This window comes from Megachile rotundata, chromosome 16, assembly GCF_050947335.1.
Source record: "Megachile rotundata isolate GNS110a chromosome 16, iyMegRotu1, whole genome shotgun sequence".
In the NCBI taxonomy this organism is placed as follows: Eukaryota; Metazoa; Arthropoda; class Insecta; order Hymenoptera; family Megachilidae; genus Megachile; species Megachile rotundata.
The window spans coordinates 5,709,263-5,733,351 of record NC_134998.1 but is presented as its reverse complement, the minus strand read 5'-3'; the positions used below and the strand labels follow the sequence as shown (position 1 = coordinate 5,733,351).

General features: G+C 33.1%; 1 protein-coding gene across 3 annotated transcripts in view; it reads right to left on the bottom strand.

The window, feature by feature from the left end:
* The window catches only part of nAChRalpha4 (nicotinic acetylcholine receptor alpha4), a 247,799-nt gene that overhangs the window by 205,053 nt on the left and 18,657 nt on the right, over positions 1 to 24,089 (bottom strand). For all 3 annotated transcript variants that reach the window (XM_003699335.3, XM_076541545.1, XM_076541543.1), the window contains exon 2: positions 21,835 to 22,124. In XM_003699335.3, coding sequence (XP_003699383.2) covers positions 21,835 to 22,041 — 207 coding nt within the window. In that variant the 5' untranslated portion in view covers positions 22,042 to 22,124. The remainder of the gene's footprint in view (positions 1 to 21,834; positions 22,125 to 24,089) is intronic.

The window sequence follows — 24,089 nt, the reverse complement described above, 5'->3', positions numbered from 1 at the left end:
AGGTTAGGTTGCTTTTTTAGGTTAGGATGTTCTTTGTTAGATTGTGCATTCTTTCCTCAAGTTAGCTGATATTTCTTTTTAGGTTAGGACGTTCTTTTTTCACGTTAGGTTGCTTTTTTAGGTTAGGATGTTCTTTGTTAGATTATGCATTCTTTCCTCAAGTTAGCTGATATTTCTTTTTAGGTTAGGACGTTCTTTTTTCACGTTAGGTTGCTTTTTTAGGTTAGGATGTTCTTTGTTAGATTATGCATTCTTTCCTCAAGTTAGGTGATATTTCTTTTTAGGTTAGGACGTTCTTAGATTATGCAATTTTTTTCTTAAGTTAGAACATTCTAAATTTAGGTTAGGTCATTCTTTTTCTAGATTAGGACGTTCTTTGTTAGGTTAGGCAATTTTTTTCTATCAATCTGTTATCAATTTTACAACGATGATACGGAAAACATTTCACATCAGTTAATTAGACGCTTCTCATTTGTTAATTCGACGAACGGAAAAACAAAGGGTAACGCAACGGATGAACAAAAACGAGAAACGCCGTTCAAGCAAATTAATTAAGTATTATAAAACGAGATCACGATTAATGTAGAGTTTCCTTCGTGCCGTAGCAATTCAAACGAAAGCACGGAAAGATATAAAAGAAAGAAAGGAAAAAAAAAAACGTTCGATTGTGCCGCCTACGTGCACAAGGGGATAACCAGGAAACGAAAGAGGAAAAATAATCTGGGAGAACAATGACTGCTTGTACGTGGAACAAACGAGCAGCCGGCATGCAAACAGAAAAGTCGTCTGACAAATACAGTCGAGCGACCACTTAACCTCCTCCTCGTCGTCTGCTTCGCTTTTAGATTGTGCCCAGCCATTAAAATATCATTAAATATTAATAAAGCACACATGATTTAAGGCTAGGTACCGGCTTCAACATTTTAACCGTGATTTTTTCCTACAAATGAGTTACCCTTTAATTACCACAGTATGCTCCGTCAAATGTACGCGGTGTTCAAACAAAATTCATCAAAAATACTTCATTAATATTAATTAAAATTTCATATGAATATTAAATAATATTGAAGGTTGTCAGATTTTAATATTTATGGTTTTTAATGTATGCGGTTTGACCTAAACTCTTAGACTCTATACTTTCGCCATCTTTGTGCCACCACTGTACAGGAGACATCAAAATTGGTACACGCGTATCTGTATCAGAAACTGCTGCGAATAGCGCTCCAACGAAAGGACAAGAATTCTGTCTGTTAAAATAATTTCGATGGTGACGGTATACAGGGTGTCCCACTTTTCACGATTTTTCAAGTACTCGATAATGGGACAACAAATATTTTAAACAGAAGTTGATCGGTTTTCAATTGGATATTACAATAAAAGAAACGTAGAAAAATATTTCTCTGTAATTGTCGAGATCACCTTCCTTTTTATTTAAATGGCACTTTGGATTTTCTATTTAACAGTATTATAATACGTATCGTGCCTAACCTCTTAGGCACGACGCGCCACTATAGTGGCTTTCGCGAATGTCGTAGATTACATAGCGCCAGTGGCTCACTCTACTGGCTCACCGTTTCAATTGAATGATCATATGTTTAGATTCGCACTTTTTCACCTCGTTTTATAAGAGTAAATCAAAAGTACATTACGCGTAAAAAAGGTCAAGTTTAGGCATCGAGACCTCTTTGCACTGATACGATATTAGAAACATTTGAAAATTACGTATCTTGTGAATTTTTTAAAAAGTAAATTGTCAGAGTCAATATATTACTTAACCTTATTTTAGTATATATAGGTTATGTGATATGTATGTACGCATTTTATGCAACTTTCAAAAGTTTTGCAATTTCCTTTCCAAATTTCCAAAATAATTATTCCATTCTAAAAATCAGCAAAGTTGAATAAAAGCATCGGCTAATTCCCCGTAAACGAAGTTGCGAACAAAAGATCCTCGTTCGTTATTTTCAACATGTCCGTTTATTATCGCGTACCTGCGGCTATATATGGAATTCTCGTCTAATATGAAACATTTTGCCTCGAATTACTCCGTCCTCTGAATTTCCTTGTAATTTATCGACACTTAACTACCCGGCGGCTACAGGAAAAGCGTAGAAACTGTCAATAACGCGACCGACGCGATGCAGAAAAGCTTTCGCTTGGAAATTGTGTCGGAACAAAATCGACAGTTGTCTTCGTTAATAGTTTATTAACCGCAACTAGGGCAGAACAGTTGAACCAGCGATATTTTGATCCTCGACCTCGAGTTTCGTGAATCTGCCATGTTTTTTCACGAATAATGGCGACCGTTCGAGCATCAGCATTATTTCTCGTAGGTTATGCTACTCGCTTCGTATTATTAAACGACTATGAAAAAGATGCCAACTACACGACATGTGAATTTCTTTCGTTGCATGCAAATGTAAAAGTGAGATTTTTTGAAAATGATTTTGAAATATCTAAAAAATTATTTTTATCGAATTTGTTATTTTATAATTTGCGTTGCTGTGAGATTTCTCTTAAACACATTTGAAATGATTTAATATTTAACAACAAATTTAAGAATTGTTCATTTTATTGAAATTGAAGTTTGATGGTATTGTATGAATCTATTTCAAAATTATTAAATAAAATGATTAAATAGTGAAAGTATATAGAAATATTGTGGTATTAAATCATTTAAATTTACCGCCCTTTCTGATTTTCGTAAAATCGAGCTAAAAATTGGGAAAGTGTGAGTTGACTATTGAAAATTTGAAAAATGGGAAATTGAAAAATTTTAAACTTGAAAACTTGGAAACTTAAAAACTTAAAAACTTGAAAAGTTAAAAAGTGTTAAACTTGAAAATTTGAAAACTTGAAAGCTTGAAAGCCTGAAAACTTAAAGAGTTGAGAAATTGAAAATTGAAAAATTGAATAATTGAAAAACTGAGAAATTAGAAAATTGAAAAATATAAAATTCAAGAAATTGGCCACGCAAAAACAGAAACCTAAAAAATGCAGAAAATGTTGATAACGTAAATCTAAAAACAGGAACATAAATTTCCCAATCAAATCATTAAATTTTCATGAAATTATTAAATCATAGCGGCGAACTGGCTCGGCCACGAGTTGTGCATTCGTAACTTCATGGGGTTTGATTTAATACCGTTAAGTTAGCGGGCGAGTACCTCGTCACCGTGAACTTTCAATTAACTTAAACGCAAATCATTAAAAGGTAAATCTATTGGGATCTGCGAGTAGTACGTCCCCCACGGATACATCATTAACCGCATGGTAAATGAACTAGATACGCCAGCACCTGTTCCGTAACTATCTACGATACTCCCAATGGATCGTAGGCTTCGTCCAGCGAATCAAATTAAATCATGCTGGGGCTCGATTAAATACTGGTGGGAACACCACTTACGCCCGCTGTGAAATATCCGAAAACGACTGACTGCCGTTTTATCTTGCTACTTTATTTTCTTTCTTTTTTTCTTTCTATTTTCTTCAATTCTTCAATTTTTCAGTTTTTCAGTTTTTCAATTTTATAGTTTTCCAATTTTTCAATTCCTTAGTTTTTCAATTTTTTAGTTTTCCAATTTTTCAATTCTTTAGCTTTTCAATTTTTTAGTTTTCCAATTTTTCAATTTTCTAATATCTCATGTTCCAATTGTCCAAATTTCAAATTTCCTAATTTCCTAATTTCTCAATTTCCCAATTTTCCAATTTTCCAATTTTCCAATTTCCCAATTTCCCAAATTTCCAAATTACTAATTTCCCAAATTCACAATTTTCCAATTTCCTAATTTCCCAACTTTCTCATTTTCCAATTTCCCAGTTTCCCAAATTCCCAATTTCCCACTTTCGCAATTTCCCAAACTTCCAAATTACTAATTTCCCAAATTCCCATTTCCAAATTTCCCATTTCTCATTTCCCATTTCCCATTTCCCAATTTCCCATTTTCCAAATTCCCAATTTCCCACTTTCGCAATTTCCCAAACTTCCAAATTACTAATTTCCCAAATTCCCATTTCCCAATTTTCCATTTCCCATATCCCAACTTCCCATTTTTCAATTTTCAATTCTCAAATCTCCACGTTACCAAGTTCCTAAATCCCAAATCCCTACATCCACAGATCCACAGATCCCAAATCCTCATGTCCCCAAATCCCTACATCCACAGATCCACAGATCCCAAATCCTCATGTCCCCAAATTCTTACATCCCCAATCCCTCATAACCCCAAATTCTCAAAATCCCAAATCTTGATATCCCCAAGTCCCCAAATCCTTAAATACTTATATCCTGATATCTCCAAATCCCGAAATCACAAAATCCCCAAATCCTAATAGACCCAAATCCTCAAAACCCCAAATCTTCGTATCCCCATATCCTCAAAACCCCAAATCCTCAAAACCCCAAATCCTCAAAACCCCAAATCCTCAAAGCCTCAAATTTTCAAAACCCCAAATCCTCAAAACCCCAAATCCTCAAAACCCCAAATCCTCAAAACCCCAAATCCTCAAAACCCCAAATCCTCAAAGCCTCAAATTTTCAAAACCCCAAATCCTCAAAACCCCAAATCCTCAAAGCCTCAAATTTTCAAAACCCCAAATCCTCAAAACCCCAAATCCTCAAAACCCCAAATCCTCAAAGCCTCAAATTTTCAAAACCCCAAATCCTCAAAACCCCAAATCCTCAAAACCCCAAATCCTCCAAACCCTAAATCCTCAAAACCCCAAATCCTCGAAACCCCAAATCCTCAAACCCCCACATCCTCAAAACCCCAAATCCTGAAATCCCATGCTCTCCACATCCTCAAATCTTCAACTCCCGATATCCCCAAATTCCCAAATCCCTATCTCTCACAATCCTAAAATCTCCAAACCTCCAAATCCCCAAATCTCCACGTCCCGAAATCTCCACATCCCCAAATCCCCAAAACCCAATTTCCCAGCCCTGTCACCCTAATCCAACGCAACCATTACTCACCACAGTCACACTAAACCAGAAATATCTCATAACCTACAACGAAACAACATCCTCAAATTAATATCCCCAGTAATAACCTCGTTATTTATCACCCTCGCACACCAAAATAGCGAAGCATTCGCAGCTGACAAAAGTCTATTCGTTCCCGGCGTAACACCCTTCCTGAAAGGATGTCGACGCACGCAGCGGATACGCGCATCGACAGCACGCGTGTAGACAAAATGAAGGACAGTTGACGAGAAGCGACAGAAAGAGTGTGACGGAACGCACGGGTTTGAAATCGGGGCAAGGTGAACGTGGGGGGCACAGAACGGGGGAGAAATGGCGGCGGGATTGTCCAGCGAAATATAAACAAAGAACGCTTTCCGTACGTGTCAGCTGAATGAACAATGGTTATGACAAAAGTTCTCCGACGGGTGTCGCGGGTGCGCGTGCGCGCGCGGCTGGATTGCGGACGATTTGTCAGGGAAAGTTTCGCGAGTTTCTCGACTTGTATTCTCGCAGGAGGACGGAAAGGAAACGGAGAGGAATACGTCCCTATCGACAGGAAACGAAAGACGTGTTTGGATAGATGATGATTGGTAATACGTACGGTAGACAGAGAGTCTGCTGCGCCCTAGGGGAAATGTGGCAGACGACGGGGAAGAGACGTTGCATTTTCATTTCATTTTCATGATTCTAGAGACTTTATGCAAGTTTGAAAATTTATGAGAATTTTGAGATAAATTCAAAAGAAGGGGTAATAGGGATTTAAGGGATTTAATAGGGACTTTGTAGGTATATATAGTCTATCCAGTATGTGGGTCTAGGGACTTTAGGGTGTAGGGATATGGAGATATAGAAATTTGGGAACATAGGAATTTAGGGATCGAGTGATTTAAGGAATCGAGAAGTACAAGAATATAGAAATTTCAGAATTTAGAGACATGAGAGCTTTGGAACTTTGTGATTTGCAAATCTAGGGATTTAATAGCGTGGAAATCTGAGATCTAGGGATTTAATTATATAGAAATCTGCAAACTTAACAATACACAGATCTAGAGATTTTGTGATTCAGGAATTTTAAATTAGTCAATCTAGGGATTTTTTGCGGGAAAATATCGGAATCTAGGGATTTTATTATGCGGGAAATTGAGAGGTATTCGGGTCGGAGAAAATTAACGATATAGGGATTTTTTGCGTACGAACTTAGTATTTCACTAGCATAGAGATTTTAGGGTTATGATGTCTAGGGATTTAAGGATTTCACAGTCCATGTATTTGCGAATCCAGTGACTTTATTTATGGGGATATTGGTATTTAAAATTAAAGAATTGGAGCATTTTGGAAATTTCGAAATTTGAAAGTTTGGGAACTCAAAGACTTGGAAATTTAGAAATTGAAAAGTTTGATAACTTAAAAACTTGAATACTTGATTACTTGAATACCTGAATACTAGATGACTTGGATACTTGAACACTTGAACGCTTGAGAACTTAAATACTTGAATACTTAAATACTTGAATGCTTGAACAGTTGAACACTTGAATACTCGAATACTCGAGTACTTGAACACTTAAACACTTGAGTACTTGAATGCTTGAGTACTTGAATGCTTGAGTACTTGAGTACTTGGGTACTTGAATGCTTGAGTACTTGAAAACTTGAGTACTTGAGTACTTGGGTACTTGGGTACTTGAGTACTTGGGTACTTGAGTACTTGAGTACTTGAAATTTGAATACTTGAAAACTTGAGAACTTGAAAACTCGGAAACTTGAAAACTTGAATACTTGAATACTTGAATACTTGAATACTTGAATACTTGAAAGCTTGAAAACTTGAAACCTAGGAAACTTGAAAACTTGAAAACTTGAAAACTTGAAAACTTGAAAACTTGAAAACTTGAAGACTTGAGAACTTGAAAACTTGAATACTTGAAAACTTGACAACTTGAAATCCTTAAATATTGAAATTTCTCAATTTTAAAACATTGGAAATTTGAACACTTAACAAGTGCAAAACTTGTCAACTCAAAATCCTGAAAACCCGAAAAAATAAAATTCTGAAAATATAAAAATCTGCAAACTTGTAAATTGCAATCACAAACTTTCAAAATTGAAACTTGAAAACTGACCATACCAAAGGGTCAAAGAACCAACGAAACATTTTCGACCATTGATGAACGCGATACATTCGACAGAGCACGCTATATTTTTCGCCAACACTCGAAGATATGTAAATTGCAGCGATAGTAAATAACAAGTCAGAGTGTTTACCGTCCGCAAACAAACGTCCCGATATTTGGTGGAATCTGAAAAATTGAATATACGGCTCGAAACTGTATGAGTCGCCTGAGGAGAGCCTATACCCGATAATTTAGGGGATGTTAACGTTCCTGCCGGCGAATCGTCGACGGCGAACGTATTTGCTTTTCATTCAAGCGACGGTAACGTAGTTTATAGAAGCTAGGCAAATATAAATATATACTTGCGGAACGAGAGAGTACACAGTATCGTGTCCTTTTCTTTTTACACCTAAGGCAAAGAATGATACCTCTTTTTTTTACCTTCCCACACATTATAGCACCGTGTGGTAACCTAAAAAGCTTGGTGTACTTTTTGCTGCCTAGAAAGGTTAAGTACATAGGACAATGTTTTTTAATTCTACCAGTATATTTCGCGTGGACGTTTAACGAGGTGGAATACTTTTACCAAATTCGGGGTGATAAATTACGGGTTAACTTGTCTGATGGCGGTTGGGAACAATGTTATTGGTCCGCCATTTTATCGAACGCTGTCACAGAATTAACTGGAATATTTTAGGTTAGAAATATTTCAGGGTTGCAAAAGAATTTCTTCTTTCAGACTCTAGAAAGTTGGTATATCATTAATAAAATTAATAATAATTAGATATGTATAAATTGTTATAAAAATTTTAGTAACATCTTCAGTAGTTTATAAAAAAAAAGGAACAAACTTAATAATAACATAATTCTGAAATAATTTCTAACCAAAAAAGTAATGAGATGTCGCAATAAGTCAAAGTATACTTTCCAAAGGTTGTTGCGTTTAAACTTGATTTGAAATTAGCACCAAAAGATGGCGGTCAGCATCATACGACGCCATTTTCATTCCACGAACTTAAATCTAACTGAAACTTGAATATTCGACAGAAAGCAACAAATAACATCATTAATTGCCTTTCTACGTTAATACAAATGATATCCAGAATTAATTCGAATTATTTGAACGAATCAATCGATATTATAGCTTCCTTGAGCCTTCCCATATATCTAAATAGTACAAGTATTCAAAAATTAGCGCCAAAAGATAGCGCTCAGCATCATACGACGCCATATTTATTCCACGAACTTAAACCTAACTGAAACTTGAATATTCGACAGAAAGCAACAAATAACATCATTAATTGCCTTTCTACGTTAATACAAATGATATCCAGAATTAATTCGAATTATTTGAACGAATCAATCGATATTATAGCTTCCTTGAGCCTTCCCATATATCTAAATAGTACAAGTATTCAAAAATTAGCGCCAAAAGATAGCGCTCAGCATCATGCGACGCCATATTTATTCCACGAACTTAAACCTAACTGAAACTTGAATATTCGACAGAAAGCAACAAATAAAATCATTAATTGCCTTTCTACGTTAATACAAATGATATCCAGAATTAATTCGAATTATTTAAACGAATCAATCAATATTATAGCTTCCTTGAGCCTCCCCATATATCTAAATAGTACAAGTATTCAAAAATTGGCGCCAAAAGATAGCGCTCAGCATCATATGACGCCATATTTATTCCACGAACTTAAAACTAACTGAAACTTGAATAGTCGAGAAAAAGCAACAAATAACATCATTAATTGCCTTTCTACGTTAATACAAATGATATCCAGATTTAATTCGAATTATTTAAACGAGTCAATCGATATTATAGCTTCCTTCAGCCTCCCCATATATCTAAATAGTACAAGTATTCAAAAATTGGCGCCAAAAGATGGCGCTCAGCACAATACGACGCCATATTTATTCCACAAACTTAAAACTAACTAAACCTTGAATAGCCGAGAAAAAGCAACAAATAACATCAGTAATTGCCTTTCTACGTTAATACAAATGATATCCAGAATTAATTCGAATTATTTAAACGAATCAATCAATATTATAGCTTCCTTGAGCCTCCCCATATATCTAAATAGTACAAGTATTCAAAAATTAGCGCCAAAAGATAGCGCTCAGCATCATACGACGCCATATTTATTCCACGAACTTAAACCTAACTGAAACTTGAATATTCGACAGAAAGCAACAAATAAAATCATTAATTGCCTTTCTACGTTAATACAAATGATATCCAGAATTAATTCGAATTATTTAAACGAATCAATCATTAGCTTCCTTGAGCCTCCCCATATTTCCAAATGGTACAAGTGTTCGAAAATGTAAATTGAATCTATATATCAATGGAATATGAATTTATGCATGAATCAACTAACTAGAATAACAGTTTAATGGAATGAATTTATCTCCGTTGGAAAATGCAACGGTTGATTGCATCTGTCGTGAGCGCGTGGACCTTTACCAATACCTTTCTGCTTTTACCACATAAATAGAAACTTACATAACGTTGGCGAATCGAACCAGCCGTGTGGAAATTTTTCAACCAATCGGACACCAGTCGATAAAACGTGCATACACGGCTGCTGTTGAATTAATTTTCATTCGTGGAAATAAATTTCCTTTCGACAAAATTGCCGTGGCCTTCACGCGATATCGACGTCTCTCCTGACACTCCTATTCCTTTCTGCTTTTTGTGCATGTTAATTAATTGCGAGTGAATTATGAGGAAACTTTGTGGAAAAAATTTTTGTATTTTTATAGTTGAAAATGTATCATTAATAATATGTGACATATGTAAATTATGTTACTACTAATATGTGGTACATGTGTTATGTATGATCTATATGTATATGCAATACATACATGTATGTATGTATAATATGCGACATATGTAAATTATGTTACTAATAATATATGGTACATGTGTTATGTGATCTGCATATGTAATACATACATGTGTATGTGTGTGTGTGTGTACGTGTAAACTTGTCATTTTGAGTAACTCTTGATCATTTTTAATAATTTTTAATAATTTTATAGTAATTCTAGTAGTTCAAAAACTTGTGAAGTTTACAAATTGTAAAATTGTAAGATTGTAAAATTGTAAAATTGTAAAATTGTAAAATTGTAAGATTGTAAAATTGTAAAATTGTAAAATTGTAAAATTGTAAAATTGTAAAATTGTAAAATTGTAAAATTGTAAAATTGTAAAATTGTAAAATTGTAAAATTGTAAAATTGTAAAATTGTCAAATTGTAAAATTGTCAAATTGTCAAATTGTCCAATTGTAAAATTGTCCAATTGTAAAATTGTCCAATTGTAAAATTGTCCAATTGTAAAATTGTCCAATTGTAAAATTGTAAAATTGTAAAATTGTAAAATTGTAAAATTGTCCAATTGTCCAATTGTCAATTTGTCAAATTGTCAAATTGTCAAATTGTCAAATTGTCAAATTCTCCAATCGTCAAATTGTCAAATTGCCAAATTGTCAAATTGTCAAATATCATCTAACTGAAAAATCTGAAATTTCCAAAACTACAAATCTTTCAAATAAAAAATCTTCTGAGCATCCAAAATTTGTAGCCTCAAAATGCAGAGAAAATTACCAAAGTTTCGCTTACAAAACTTTCGGTAGAAAAGATATTAGCAACTTATTACATTTTAACACTTGACGTCGCCCAAAGGAGTGTCGTTCATTGAAAAGATGAATGGACCAGACTCTTAAAGTCAAAGGAGCTACAAAGTTTCGTTGTTAAGAACACTGCAGAAGCAGCAGCCCTGTCAGGTTCAGAGATACTTGGAGCAACATAGCAATCTACATAGTTAGCCATCTATGACGGTGACACAGGTACTGCTAACCTGACTCTATTGTGAGGATGATCTATCATGAGCAGTGTAGTTTATGCACCAGTGGAGGCTCGTAGGTAAAATTGGTGGGGGTAGAAATTGTCCTTTGTTTTAGAATTGTTTAAAAGGAAACAAATATGTATACAAAGAAAATTTATAAACTTGATAAAATAAAATCTTAAAAAAAATCTGAGAAAATTAAAAAAAAATAAAATTGAATATTTTTTACTTATATCTTAATTTAAATTGAGGCCCATATGAAATCAATCAATCAATCAATCTTAATTTAATTCAATTTAGTTCAATCTTTCAGTTTGTAGAAAATTGTCCTTTGTTTTAGAATTGTTTAAAAGGAAACAAATATGTATACAACAAAAATGTATAAACTTGATAAAATAAAATCTTAAAAAAATCTGAGAAAATTTAACAAAAAATAAAATTGAATATTTTTTACTTATATCTTAATTTAAGTCGAGCCCCATATAAAATCAATCAATCCTAATTTAATTCAATTTAGTTCAATCTTTCAATTCATGTTCAAGTGATGAACTTAATTTTAATTTATTTTGTGTACAGTTTAAATTCACTCTATATTCAAATAACTTAAAATAAACTACACAATTTTAATTCATAAATTATAGACAATTTAAAAGGTTGGGAGGTCAGAAGATTGAATACAAGCGATAATGGAGTTTAAATCCATCGTGTGATGTAACAAATAATTGCGTTAACAGGCCATTATCACTGATTGATTTTTATATAATAATATGACTAACAACGCAGTATCATCATGATTGCATTACGACATCCTCTTCATTAAACGATATTTTTATTCGATAAAAATTGCGAAGAAAAATTATAAATTCAAACTTAAAATAAACATGGAAGAAATAAATAAATTCAAACTTAAAGAAAACATGGAAGAAATAAATAAATTCAAATTTAAAATAAATACAGAATAAATGAATCGATAAATTTCTCCTAGCAAAAGTAACTAAACATATTTTTTCTCACACATGTACAATATGAAAAATGTATGTATGGTGAAATTGTTGAGGTTAGGTTAACGCATGCAGTTGAACATTTTTAATTTATTTGACAAGGGAGTGACATTCTATAATTTAAGCTACGTTTATGATTCTGTACTGTTTATTAAACAAAACAGCTAACATCTGTTTACAACTGCCAACCGTAAAAACATGTTTTACTATTTTAATTCTCTACCTAACCAACGGAGAAGCTAATATGGCGTCGTCCCTCAAATATACAATTGAATCAAATATAAGTCAAAGCTCTCAAATTGACGTACAACTTTTTAACCAAGCCCTAAAACTTACATTTTGTATTTTTTAAAAACTGTGAAATAGCGAAAACAATTTTGTCTCCCCAAAGTTTAACCAAAAAGGAACACTGCCTAAAGTTCTAACACTATCGCGATCCATTCGTGTCTCTCCTCGACCTCGAACATCGCCACGCATTATCGTGCATTCACCACGGATGAAATATCGAGGAACTTTTTAAGTTAGGACGCAAATTGAGAAAGCTAGCTCCTTGCGGCCATGTTTCTCAAAACGCGACATCGCTCCGCCGTTATTCCACAATAATGGCTACTTTAGATTTCGAGAGCTGATTTAGTTGGACGTAAATGCGTGACGTTTTAAAAGAATTCCGAGCATTCTAATTTAAGGAGACTTTAAACGAATCCCCAAGATTTAAAGGCAATTCGGTTCTAAGGTTTTGGTGCGAATTTTTTGGAATGAATTCACTTTCGGACGGAATTGATTTTTTGATTTACGAGTGATGGGTTTAAGCGGATTTGGCAAGAGAGATTTTATACTCTTTTGTGCTAAAGGAGGTTTTAAAAAAATTATTATGATGAAACAAGTAATTAGTAATTATTATGATGAAACATTGAGGTCATGTGATTTAATAAAGAATAAATAATTTAATGTATACGTGTACACTGAAGTTAAGTAATTTAATAAAAGGAAATAGGAGTCGAAATTAATTCTTGACGTATAAACGTCTCGAAATTACAGGGTAGTGCAATACACTGTCAGCAAAGATTGAAAACGTGATGGTAGTCAATTAACACAGATTACCAAGGGACGATGTTAACGAACTGATACCGTATACTGCATCAACGGTCTGTAATCTGTAACGTTAAATGACTTAATCGTTTCCCGATAGCGGCACCTGGTAAACAGGTAATCCCTGGAAACATTAAGGTGTCGAAACGAAAATGCTGGAGTTTATGATCTTAGGAATCATTAGACGGAAGATGGAATCGTAGGTGGTGTTTTGGGTTGTTTTTCTAAATTTGTGGACTTTGAGATTTGGGATATGAGGATTTAAGTATTTGCACTTTTGGGAATTTGAAGATTTAGGGATTTTGGTACGTGTAGATTTTTGAACTTTTGCGATTGGAAGTTTTAGTATTCGAGGATATAAAGATATGAGAATTGAGAATTTGAGTATTTGAACAGTTAAGAATTTGATAATTCGAGAATTTAAGAATATAAGAATATAAAAATTTGAGAATTTAATGCAACGAAATTTTAAACCAAATTTTCTTAGAAAATTCAAGAAAATTTCTAACGAAGTCTCTAATTAAGCATTATCGCCACGTATCTGGTGAATGAAGTTAGTCTACGGAGAAAGCTCAAATTTCAGCCCTAAATTTCCAAACTATCCTACGCTACAGCAAACTTTGATCCAAGATCACTGGATCACTTTGTCACAGGAATCTCGTAATATTACCTTAATGAAGTCTAATGGAACTTAATTGTCTGTTATCGTGGACTCCATCTTCGTTGTCATGTCCGTGTTATATCTGGACCATATTAGTTTAAGATATCAGGCCATCATATTGAAAAATATTTAATAATATATAGTAACGTTCCCTTGATGTTGTTTATACTTTGTTCTATTTTTTATTCTCCTTTTATTCTTTAGTGAATTATAAATTTTGCAATAATTAACAAGTTTATGTTTTTCAGTTGACAAGCTTATATAAATATTTTCTTTCTTTTTACTTGCCGCTGGTCCAACGAGTTCGTACAAGAGGTGACACTCCGTTACCTTTGATCTTCAAAGCCTGTCTTTTAAATTGGTTGTAGAGACGAGCGGGAAATTTAAACTGAGTGAATTTAATTTCACGTCAATCTCTAATAACTGAAATTGTCGTCAATTTTTTTTATATTACTAATATTAGCTCTCGAAGCGTTTACATGGATTTTACAAATAGGAAAAGTTGGGAAAGGAAGGAATATACTAAAATGATTACTCTATAAAGTTAAGACTTACTCTACAAATGTTAAGAATATATATTACAGAAATGATTATTACTCGTTATAAACCTTGGCATGTACCGATACCAACCCACGAGTTGGCGCGTGAGGCAGACGCGTTAGAACTCCGATTGGTCAGAATAGAAAAATGGACGCCTTTTCGGTATATTGGCTCTCGCACACCAATTAGGCCAAAGACAGTCGGCAAACGTCTCGAGAGTGAGATAGTGCGAATTGCGTTCAGCAGTTATTGTCATTATTCTTATTTGCCGAAATGTAACTGGAAGTGTTCACGGTGGGTTAGGTGGTGCGAGTGGCTTCTTTTACTCTGGCTCGACCTACGCGCCAATTCCTGGCTTGTCTACAGTAGAGACTGTGATGATCCAAGGGAACGTAGGGATTCTGGAAGCTAGGAAATATGGCGATTCCGAGGACTGTGAGAATCTAGGGAATTTAGGAACTGTAGAGAATGTGGGGATGTGACCTAGGGATCCAGGGACTGTGGACTGTGGAGATCCTAGCGAACTTAGAGGCACTGGAGACTGAAACTATGGATATGGAATCTGGGAGTCTTAGGAACCATGAAGATTCTAGGGACCATGGTCTAGGTATCCTAACCTATAGTTCCCAGAAGATTCTCGAGAGAGAGTGAAGTAGCCAATTGCGTTTAGCAATTATTATTCTTATTTGCTGAATCATGTTACATATATCGTGTGTGCCGTGTGTGCGTGCGTCATGTCACATATATCGTGTGTATCATGTGTGCATATCATGTGTGTATGTATAATGTCACATATATCGTGTGTATCATATTTGTATGTATCATGTCACATATATCGTCACAGAAAATTCTCACAGAAATAACTGACATAGCAAATAGCGTTCAACAGTTATTTTTATTTACAGAAATGGCGCAAGTGTTCATGGGACTTTGAGTCACGCGCCAACTCATGGGTTGACATCTGTACATATCTTCGCAACCGCATTCCCATAAACTTGCATTTTCATATTCGATCAGAAAGTATTAAATAATAAAAGATGTGCCCTAAAGTAAAGTTTAACCTTCTTTTTATCCGTGGTATCTGCGAATCGAAATAGTGGAGGGTTTATAACAGTCCAGTCGTTTCCAGGAAATCCATCAGCCGAGGAGGTTCTTTATTCCATCGTTGGAAAAGTAATTTTTAGATTGCTTCGTCGTCAACTTCTTAAACAACGACTTCGATAAATTTTATTAAACGCGTCTGACTGCAACAAGTTGCTCCTTTGATTATGCATTTACGAAGAAATACAACTGCAGTTTTTACAATTGCCATCTACAATTCTTAGTATTGCAAATTAAATTTCTTACAATTGCAAACTACAATTCTTAGTATTGCAAATTAAATTTCTTATTTAATTACAAATTCCTAACATTGATTAAAACTGCAAACTGTAAAAATTCTGCAGTTCATCGACAAGTAATTTACAGCCTATGGACTTCCATTTTACTAGATTTTTCGTCCATGTTCTTCAATCGAACACGAGAATATAAAGCTTTATTAAACTTTCAATAGCGAAGCCCCTGTGGATTCACGTTTTATCAATTTTCACCGCATTTTTTATTCCGTTTGAAAATTAAGCTGACAGATTTTACGGTTTTTGGCTGTTTGATATTAATTTTCTGTTTGAATGTTCATAATTCACGGGACGCCGCGTGCCAAAGCTTTTGTCGGGGCTGATTCGTCGGGAGTGGTGTTATTTACTTCTTCCGATACGAAGTCACGGTTCCTGAAAGCCCAATTGCAGTCGTTGTAAATTAGTCAGAATTGTCTGACAAGTTCCACTTAAACCTGTTTATATTTCACGAAAATATTGCCTCATCTTCTAAATACAAAAATAAATATTTCTAAAAATTAATTTATATTCATCGAGCTATTGTTAAAATTCCATGAGTGAATAAAAGTTCAATAAAAATTCCGAAACACAGAAATGTTATTCTATTGAAATATTTCCTCAATTTGTAAATAAAATTGCAATCAATACTTTGAGGTATACAAATTTTATTTTGGTAAAATTGTGTTTTGTAAATAAAATTTCAACAAAAATTTTTTAGTACAGTTTTTTTCCAATATCGATTTATTTTCTAAATAAAACTGTGGAGTGCAGAAATTTTATTTGGTCAAAATGTTGACTTAATGTGTAAATAAAATTTCAATTAAAGCAGTGGTACTGTAACTGTGTTTTACTGAAATATTGACTTATTTCGTAAATAAAATTTTAAATAGAATCTTTAAAAATATTGAAATAATTATACAATTACACGTCCAGTTGAATAGAATAGCACTTAGTACCTCGAGTACGAATATCTCAAAATGGCGTCCAGCTAGCCAGGATTTTCCGGAGTTTAAACCTGGATGACAGCTGAACGATCGACCGTAAGTGATCAATCAATTCATCTAACCAATTTCCAATGCTTAGCTTTCATCTATTAAGTGTATACACAATCAACGACTAAATTCGTTTACAGTAACGAGATAATAGCCGTGTAATCGAATGACCGTATTAATGCGTTTCGGTGCGAATAGACACGTACAGCACGTGATTTTAGCCGCAACGTTCCTATAAGTTTTACCGATTAACGCGTTATCCATGATTACACGTATTCAACACTCGCAGAATTCGAGCATTAAACAGAAATTTGCTTTTAATATACCTGTTGTATCGCACGTATGAGGCACATAATAATACGTGGAGTTCATGAAAAAAATTATATACAATTGTCCGAAAAATTCTTTATTTGATTTGAATTTTAATGTTAAATGTTAATTTGAAGTTGAATATTAAATTTTCAAAATATCTTGTTGTTAAATATATTTGATAATTACAAATTAAGTTAGGTTATATTGAGTTTGATTAGGTTAAGTTTAGGTAGGTTAATTTTTAATTTGTTAGATATGTTAGAGTGGATTTGGTTTGATTAGGTGAACAGATTAAATTAGACAAGTTTTGCGTTCGTTAACTTTTAATTAGATTGTGTCAGATGTAGGTTAGATTGGATTTGACAGTACAGATTAGGTTAGATTATATTAAACTTGTTTTGATTAGGTTAGGTTAATTTTTAATTTGTTAGATAAGTTAGAGTGGATTTGGTTTCATTAAATTTGAACAGATTAAATTAGACAAATTTTTGCTTTTGTTAGGTTTAATTAGATTGTGTCAGATGTAGGTTAAATTGGATTTGACAGTACAGATTAGGTTAGATCATATTAAGCTTGCTTTGGTTACGTTAGGTTAATTTTTAATTTGTTTGATAAGTTAGAGTAAATTTGGTTTCATTAAATTTGAACAAATTAAATCAGACAAGTTTTATTTTCGTTAAGTTTAATTAGGTTATGTTAGATGTAGGTTAGGCTGCATTTAACAAGTACAGATTAGGTTTGATTATATTAAGCTTGATTTTGTTAGGTTATGTTAATTTTTAATTTGTTAGATAAGTTGGAGTGGGTGTGGTTTCATTAGGTTTGAACAAATTAAATTAGACAAGTTTTATTTTCGTTCGGTTTAATTGCGTTACATGAGATGTAGGTTAGATTGCATTTAACAGGTACAGATTATGTTAGATCATATTAAGCTTGCATTGGTTAGGTTAGGTTAATTTTTAATTTGTTAGATAAGTTAGAGTGGATGTGGTTTCATTAGGTTTGAACAAATTAAATTAGACAAATTTTATTTTCGTTCGGTTTAATTGCGTTACATGAGATGTAGGTTAAATTGCATTTAACAAGTACAGATTAGGTTAGATCATACTAAGCTTGGGTTAGGTTAATTTTTAATTGATCAGATTATTTAGAGTGGATTTGGTTTCATTAGGTTTGAACAAATTAAATTAGACAAGTTTTATTTTCGTTCGGTTTAATTGCGTTACATGAGATGTAGGTTAGATTGCATTTAACAAGTACAGATTAGGTTAGATCATACTAAGCTTGGGTTAGGTTAATTTTTAATTGATCAGATTATTTAGAGTGGATTTTGTTTCATTAGGTTTGAACAAATTAAATTAGACAAGGTTTATTTTCGTTTGGTTTAATTGCATTACGTTAGATGTAGGTTAGGTTGTATTTAACAAGTACAGATTAGGTTAGATCATACTAAGCTTGGTTTGGTTAGGTTAATTTTTAATTGATCAGATTATTTAGAGTGGATTTGGTTTCATTAGGTTTGAACAAATTAAATTAGACAAGTTTTATTTTCGTTTGGTTTGATTGCATTACGTTAGGTGTAGGTTAGGTTGCATTTAACAAGTACAGATTAGGTTAGATCATACTAAGCTTGGTTTGTTCAGGTTATCTTTAGATAAGTTCAATTGGTTAGATCTGTTAGATAAAGTTTATTATCATTTGATTATTTCCAGTTTGATCAAATTAGACCAAAGAAGATTTGATTTAATTAAGATTACATTAAACGAAGTTCGTCTATTTTACCCAAGTTAAATTTAGTCAAATTAAATTAGATCAGTTTACATTACCTCCAGTTTCGTTCAATTTGTTTTGGTTCAAGTTAGGTTTGATTTAAATTAAATTACGTTAGAGATTAGATTAGCTTTGATTTAGGTGAACTTCCTTTTCCTTAAATCACCAAATAAATTAGTCTTGCAAATCATTTTTAAAACAATGTCCACAGAAGGTACAAAATCGTGCCAAATATCAAGCGGTAATATAAACTGAAAAATCTCACGACACAGTGAACCACCATAACCCCAAATATTATCCAACTACAGAATGCGAACATTAAAACGTTACATGATGATATTACAAAGTTTGCACGAAAACGTTCCAAAAGTAGCACGTACCGCTCACAAGAAAGCAGTTCATCGTACGGCATACGTTCGTTGAGAATTACAAACACGTATCCCGTGTTTGCCACAAAATAAAGCATTAAGAACCAAGGCAACAGTAGTTCACAACAGGAATCACAACCGCTTAATGGAAAACGTGTCCTGTATTTTACGCGTCCTGACAGTTTGACGTCCTCAAATATAACCATCTACTTTTGTTCACAAAAATCGATATGTTAAACGTTCACGGCCAGCTAACATCGTGTACGTTGTAACATATTTGATAATCAATATGACGTCGCCTATAGATTCCTTCCACAAAACGGCACGGTGCGCAGCTGAAAAGAAGACACCTGGAACGGTGTACAGTTAACGAGGTGCGTTAGATTTTCTCGTTTTATATCAATTTATTTGATGATAGTCGTTTGGACTAATGACGAAAGTTGGAGCTATTACGACGCGAGTATGCCTTCTCTCTGGCACTGCAGGCTGCGGTCGAGAAATTGTACTTTGCATAGGGTTGACAAACTTCAGTATTTATCTTTAATATTTGCATTAATATTTGCGTTGTAGTTAAATTCGGTATTCATATTCGACTGTTATGTTCAGTATTTAAATTCAATATTTGTATTCGTTGTTTGCATTCAGTATTTATATGCAATATTTATGTTCAGTATTTAATTGCAAGATTTATAGGCAATGTTTACATTAATTATGTAAATTCAATATTTATACTCAACATTTATATTCAATATTTAAATGCAATATTTATAGTCAACATTTACATCCAGTATATTAATTCAATATTTATACTCAATATTTATACTCAATATTTACATTCAATATATAAATTCAATATTTATAGTCAATATATAAATTCAATATTTAAATGCAATATTTATAGTCAACATTTACATCCAGTATATTAATTCAACATTTATATTCAACATTTACATTCAATATGTAAATTCAATATTTATACTCAATATTTATATTCAATATTTAAATGCAATATTTATAGTCAACATTTACATTCAGTATATTAATTCAACATTTATATTCAATATTTACATTCAATATATAAATCCAATATTTATAGTCAATATATAAATTCAATATTTAAATGCAATATATAAATTCAATATTTAAATGCAATATTTATAGTCAACATTTACATTCAGTATATTAATTCAACATTTATATTCAATATTTAAATGCAATATTTATAGTCAACATTTACATCCAGTACATTAGTTCAATATTTATACTCAATATTTACATTCAATATGTAAATTCAACATTTATATTCAATATTTACATTCAATATGTAAATTCAATATTTATAGTCAATATATAAATTCAATATTTAAATGCAATATTTATAGTCAACATTTACATCCAGTATATTAATTCAATATTTATACTCAATATTTACATTCAATACGTAAATTCAGTATTTGTACTCAATATTTATAGTCAATATATAAATTCAACACTTATACTCAATATTTACATTCAACATGTAAATTCAATATTCATACTCAATGTTTGTATTCACTATTTACATTCACTATTTACACGTCACATAGGAAGCTCCACCACATAAAGACTACTATCTAAACTACTTCCACTAACGCACATAACCACCATTTCGTCGCTAGAGTCGCCGCCATTTTGAGCACGATACCCAGCACGCGTTCTACAGATAGATCGATAACCGATTGCCGATGAAATCGTCCACCGCGAAGTATGTATAGAAATTGAACAACATTCGGAACGCGGTTTATAAACACCGAGGTATCGCACGCGGCAACAGAAGCCAATAAGTCAGCCATGATGCGACATACAAAAATCTTTGTACAGAAGCGTACACTTACGCGTCCGCGGTCGGACAGAACACGGACGCTTAAATGGGGAGGTGACTTCCGCGGATTCGATCGAAGGAAGTAGAGAGAATGCGAGCGAGTGGGATACGGATATCCGGCGCGACTCGAAACTGCTCCGAAGTCCCATTTCCAGGGACTGTTAGCGGCGGATACTTAAGAAACCAACGGACGTTTAAACGGACGCTTCTGTATCTCGAAAACGGTTGACTTTTCGACCCACGTTCGCTAAGACTTTTTACTCGGTGGTGTCCCATGTATCTGGTTCGCGGCCATATAACGGTTAATTTCTGAACATACTCGACTTTCATCCGTATAATTCTAGGAACAATCGATGAAGTATGTTACCTAGCAAAATTTCACGAATCCGAACGGAAATTGATTAACTCGTAAATTGTAATTCAATGAATACTTGACTGTCTAAAGTTCTGAACTGCTTCCACCAAATTACGTTTGCACGTTCGAATTATACATAGGAAGGTTACCGAGGCGTGTCTTATTGGATATCAAAACTGGTTGCGTTATCCGACCCTGATGTAAATTAGTGCATTTGATTTGCACTTATGGATTGTCAAAATTCATGTCGTCATGCTGTATAATTTCGGTGTTCCCGCTGGAATTACTCATTCATATCGTGTTACAATATCGGGAAATTATTCAGTATTTTTTTACCATATCAGGAAATTACACATTCAGTATTTTTCTACCTTGTCAGGAAGTTCATTTCAGTATTAAGTTATATTCGGTATTATTAATTCAGTATTTTCATACTATTTCAGAAATATCCTCGTTCAATATTTTCTTAGGGTGTCAGGTTTCTTTAATATTGCAATAGTCTCGAGGTAATTGGTGGAAAGTTCTGGAGGATTCGAGTTAAAAATCTTACCACTTAGTTACTCACCACATCGATGAGCTGCGAGAGCTTCAGCTTAATGCACACACGTAGCACGTCCGAGGTGTTCACAACAGGGCGCACTAGTTTGTTGTAGTTGGAGAGCAGGTCGTCGTAAAGGCGTTTCGCGTCCGGATTGCCGGCGACAGCCCCGTGAACCACCAACGCCGAGAGAAACCATACTCGTAGTGTTTCCCCTATTATGGGGGACATCATGATCCCCGGATTCCTCCACTATGAACAACACAACCGACACCCACGAATCCCCGGATCGACCGCACTAACCGTGAACCACGAATCTGTCAGGGACACAAAATGTTATGTTTGTTAATTCGCCTGCTATGCCGGTGGCTAATTTAACTCCTAAAGGCTATCGTGGACAGCCTAGGATTAAGATGTCCACATTCCCTTTACGAAATTCATTTTCGTTAACTTTATATGAAACTTGGCTACTTATTTGTGAATTGTAAACATTTTTTAAAATTGTAAATATATTTGAAACTTGTAAACATTTTTAAAAATTGTAAATATATTTGAAACTTGTAATCATTTTTAAAAATTGTAAATGTACTTGAAACTTGTAAACATTTTTAAAAATTGTAAATATATTTGAAACTTGTAAACATTTTTAAAAATTGTAAATATATTTGAAACTTGTAAACATTTTTAAAAATTGTAAATATATTTGAAACTTGTAAACATTTTTAAAAATTGTATATATATATTTGAAACTTGTAAACATTTTTAAAAATTGTAAATATATTTGAAACTTGTAAACATTTTTAAAAATTGTAAATATATATTTGAAACTTGTAAACATTTTTAAAAATTGTAAATATACTTGAAACTTGTAAACATTTTTAAAAATTGTAAATATATTTGAAACTTGTAAACATTTTTAAAAATTGTAAATATATTTGAAACTTGTAAACATATGAAGGTTATCAAAATTAAGACTTGATGATTAAAAATGAAATTTATACTTTGATGTTTGAAAAACATTTTATACTTGAAATTTCTGTGTTATTATTTTGAAATACATTTAGGTTATTGTTGATTTTTATGATAGCCTTTAAGAGTAAGATAATAGTTAATTAAGCTAGAAGTGATAGACTGAGAACGTTTCGTATTCGGATTTTATTATAATCCTTCATTGACCTATGTTGTATAATTGCTATGGAGATCCTTTATTATTATGAATAACTAGTACATGTTAATTTGTGCTAATCCATAGTTTCACCCTTTTAAGATCGCGTTATGGTAGTCTCGCGTTATATTGCCACTTGGTGTATAATTAGAAATTTTGTCTATCAAACTTTGTGTGTTCTATTTTGAATAAAAAATACAGTAACATACAGTATTTAATTGTTAATGTTAGTCACATTAGTAGTAGTCAGTCATATTAATAGTAGACAGCCATGATAGGCAGCCATGACAGGTAGCCATTTTGAAAACCAATTTATTCTCTAAGAAACAAAGAAATAAAGAACTAAATGAGAATGACGATATAATAATGCAATTCAGAACATCACATGCAATATCATACACAATAAAATAAATCAAACCAATTCGATTCAAGAAAGTTCACACAAATTATAGGTTATGTTCGAAACAAACGAAGTTCTTGAAACTTGAAGTAATCCACGGGGCTAGACTGTATTAATAGCTTTTTAATGCCATGGAAAATATGATTACGAACAACTCTCTTAATATACATTAACGTCGAACCGATGTGCGATAAATTAAGTTATTTAAATGAAATTTTCGAGCATGCCAGGCATCCAATTTCCCGCCTTTCAACGAAAGGGTAGCTAGACGGAGACGGGTTTTGTCTTTTCTCTCAACGCCGTTGTCTCTTGCTTAATCCATATAAGTCATCCACTCTGTGCATTATTAAAGTTCATTATTCGACACCATATTTCATGGTGTTGGAGGATAATTAATTGATAACAATGGAGTACGGAGGTAATATAACGTTTCATGTAGGTTAATCTTCAATAACGTTCGCTCTGTCTTTCGATAAATAATTTTATGCATTTCGGAATGTTTATTGTGCTGCGTATATGATATGGAACTTTTCAATTGAAATTGAGGGAATATCAAACTTGTTCAAATATGTGATATGAATTAAGTACATGAATTGTAAAGATTATTGAAGTTGTTGGAAATATTTTCTGTGATTAAAATTTATTACAAATTTTGCTTTGCAGTACTGTCATTTGGTTTCCTTTTTTTTTAAATAAATAAATGGAAAACAGTTGCTG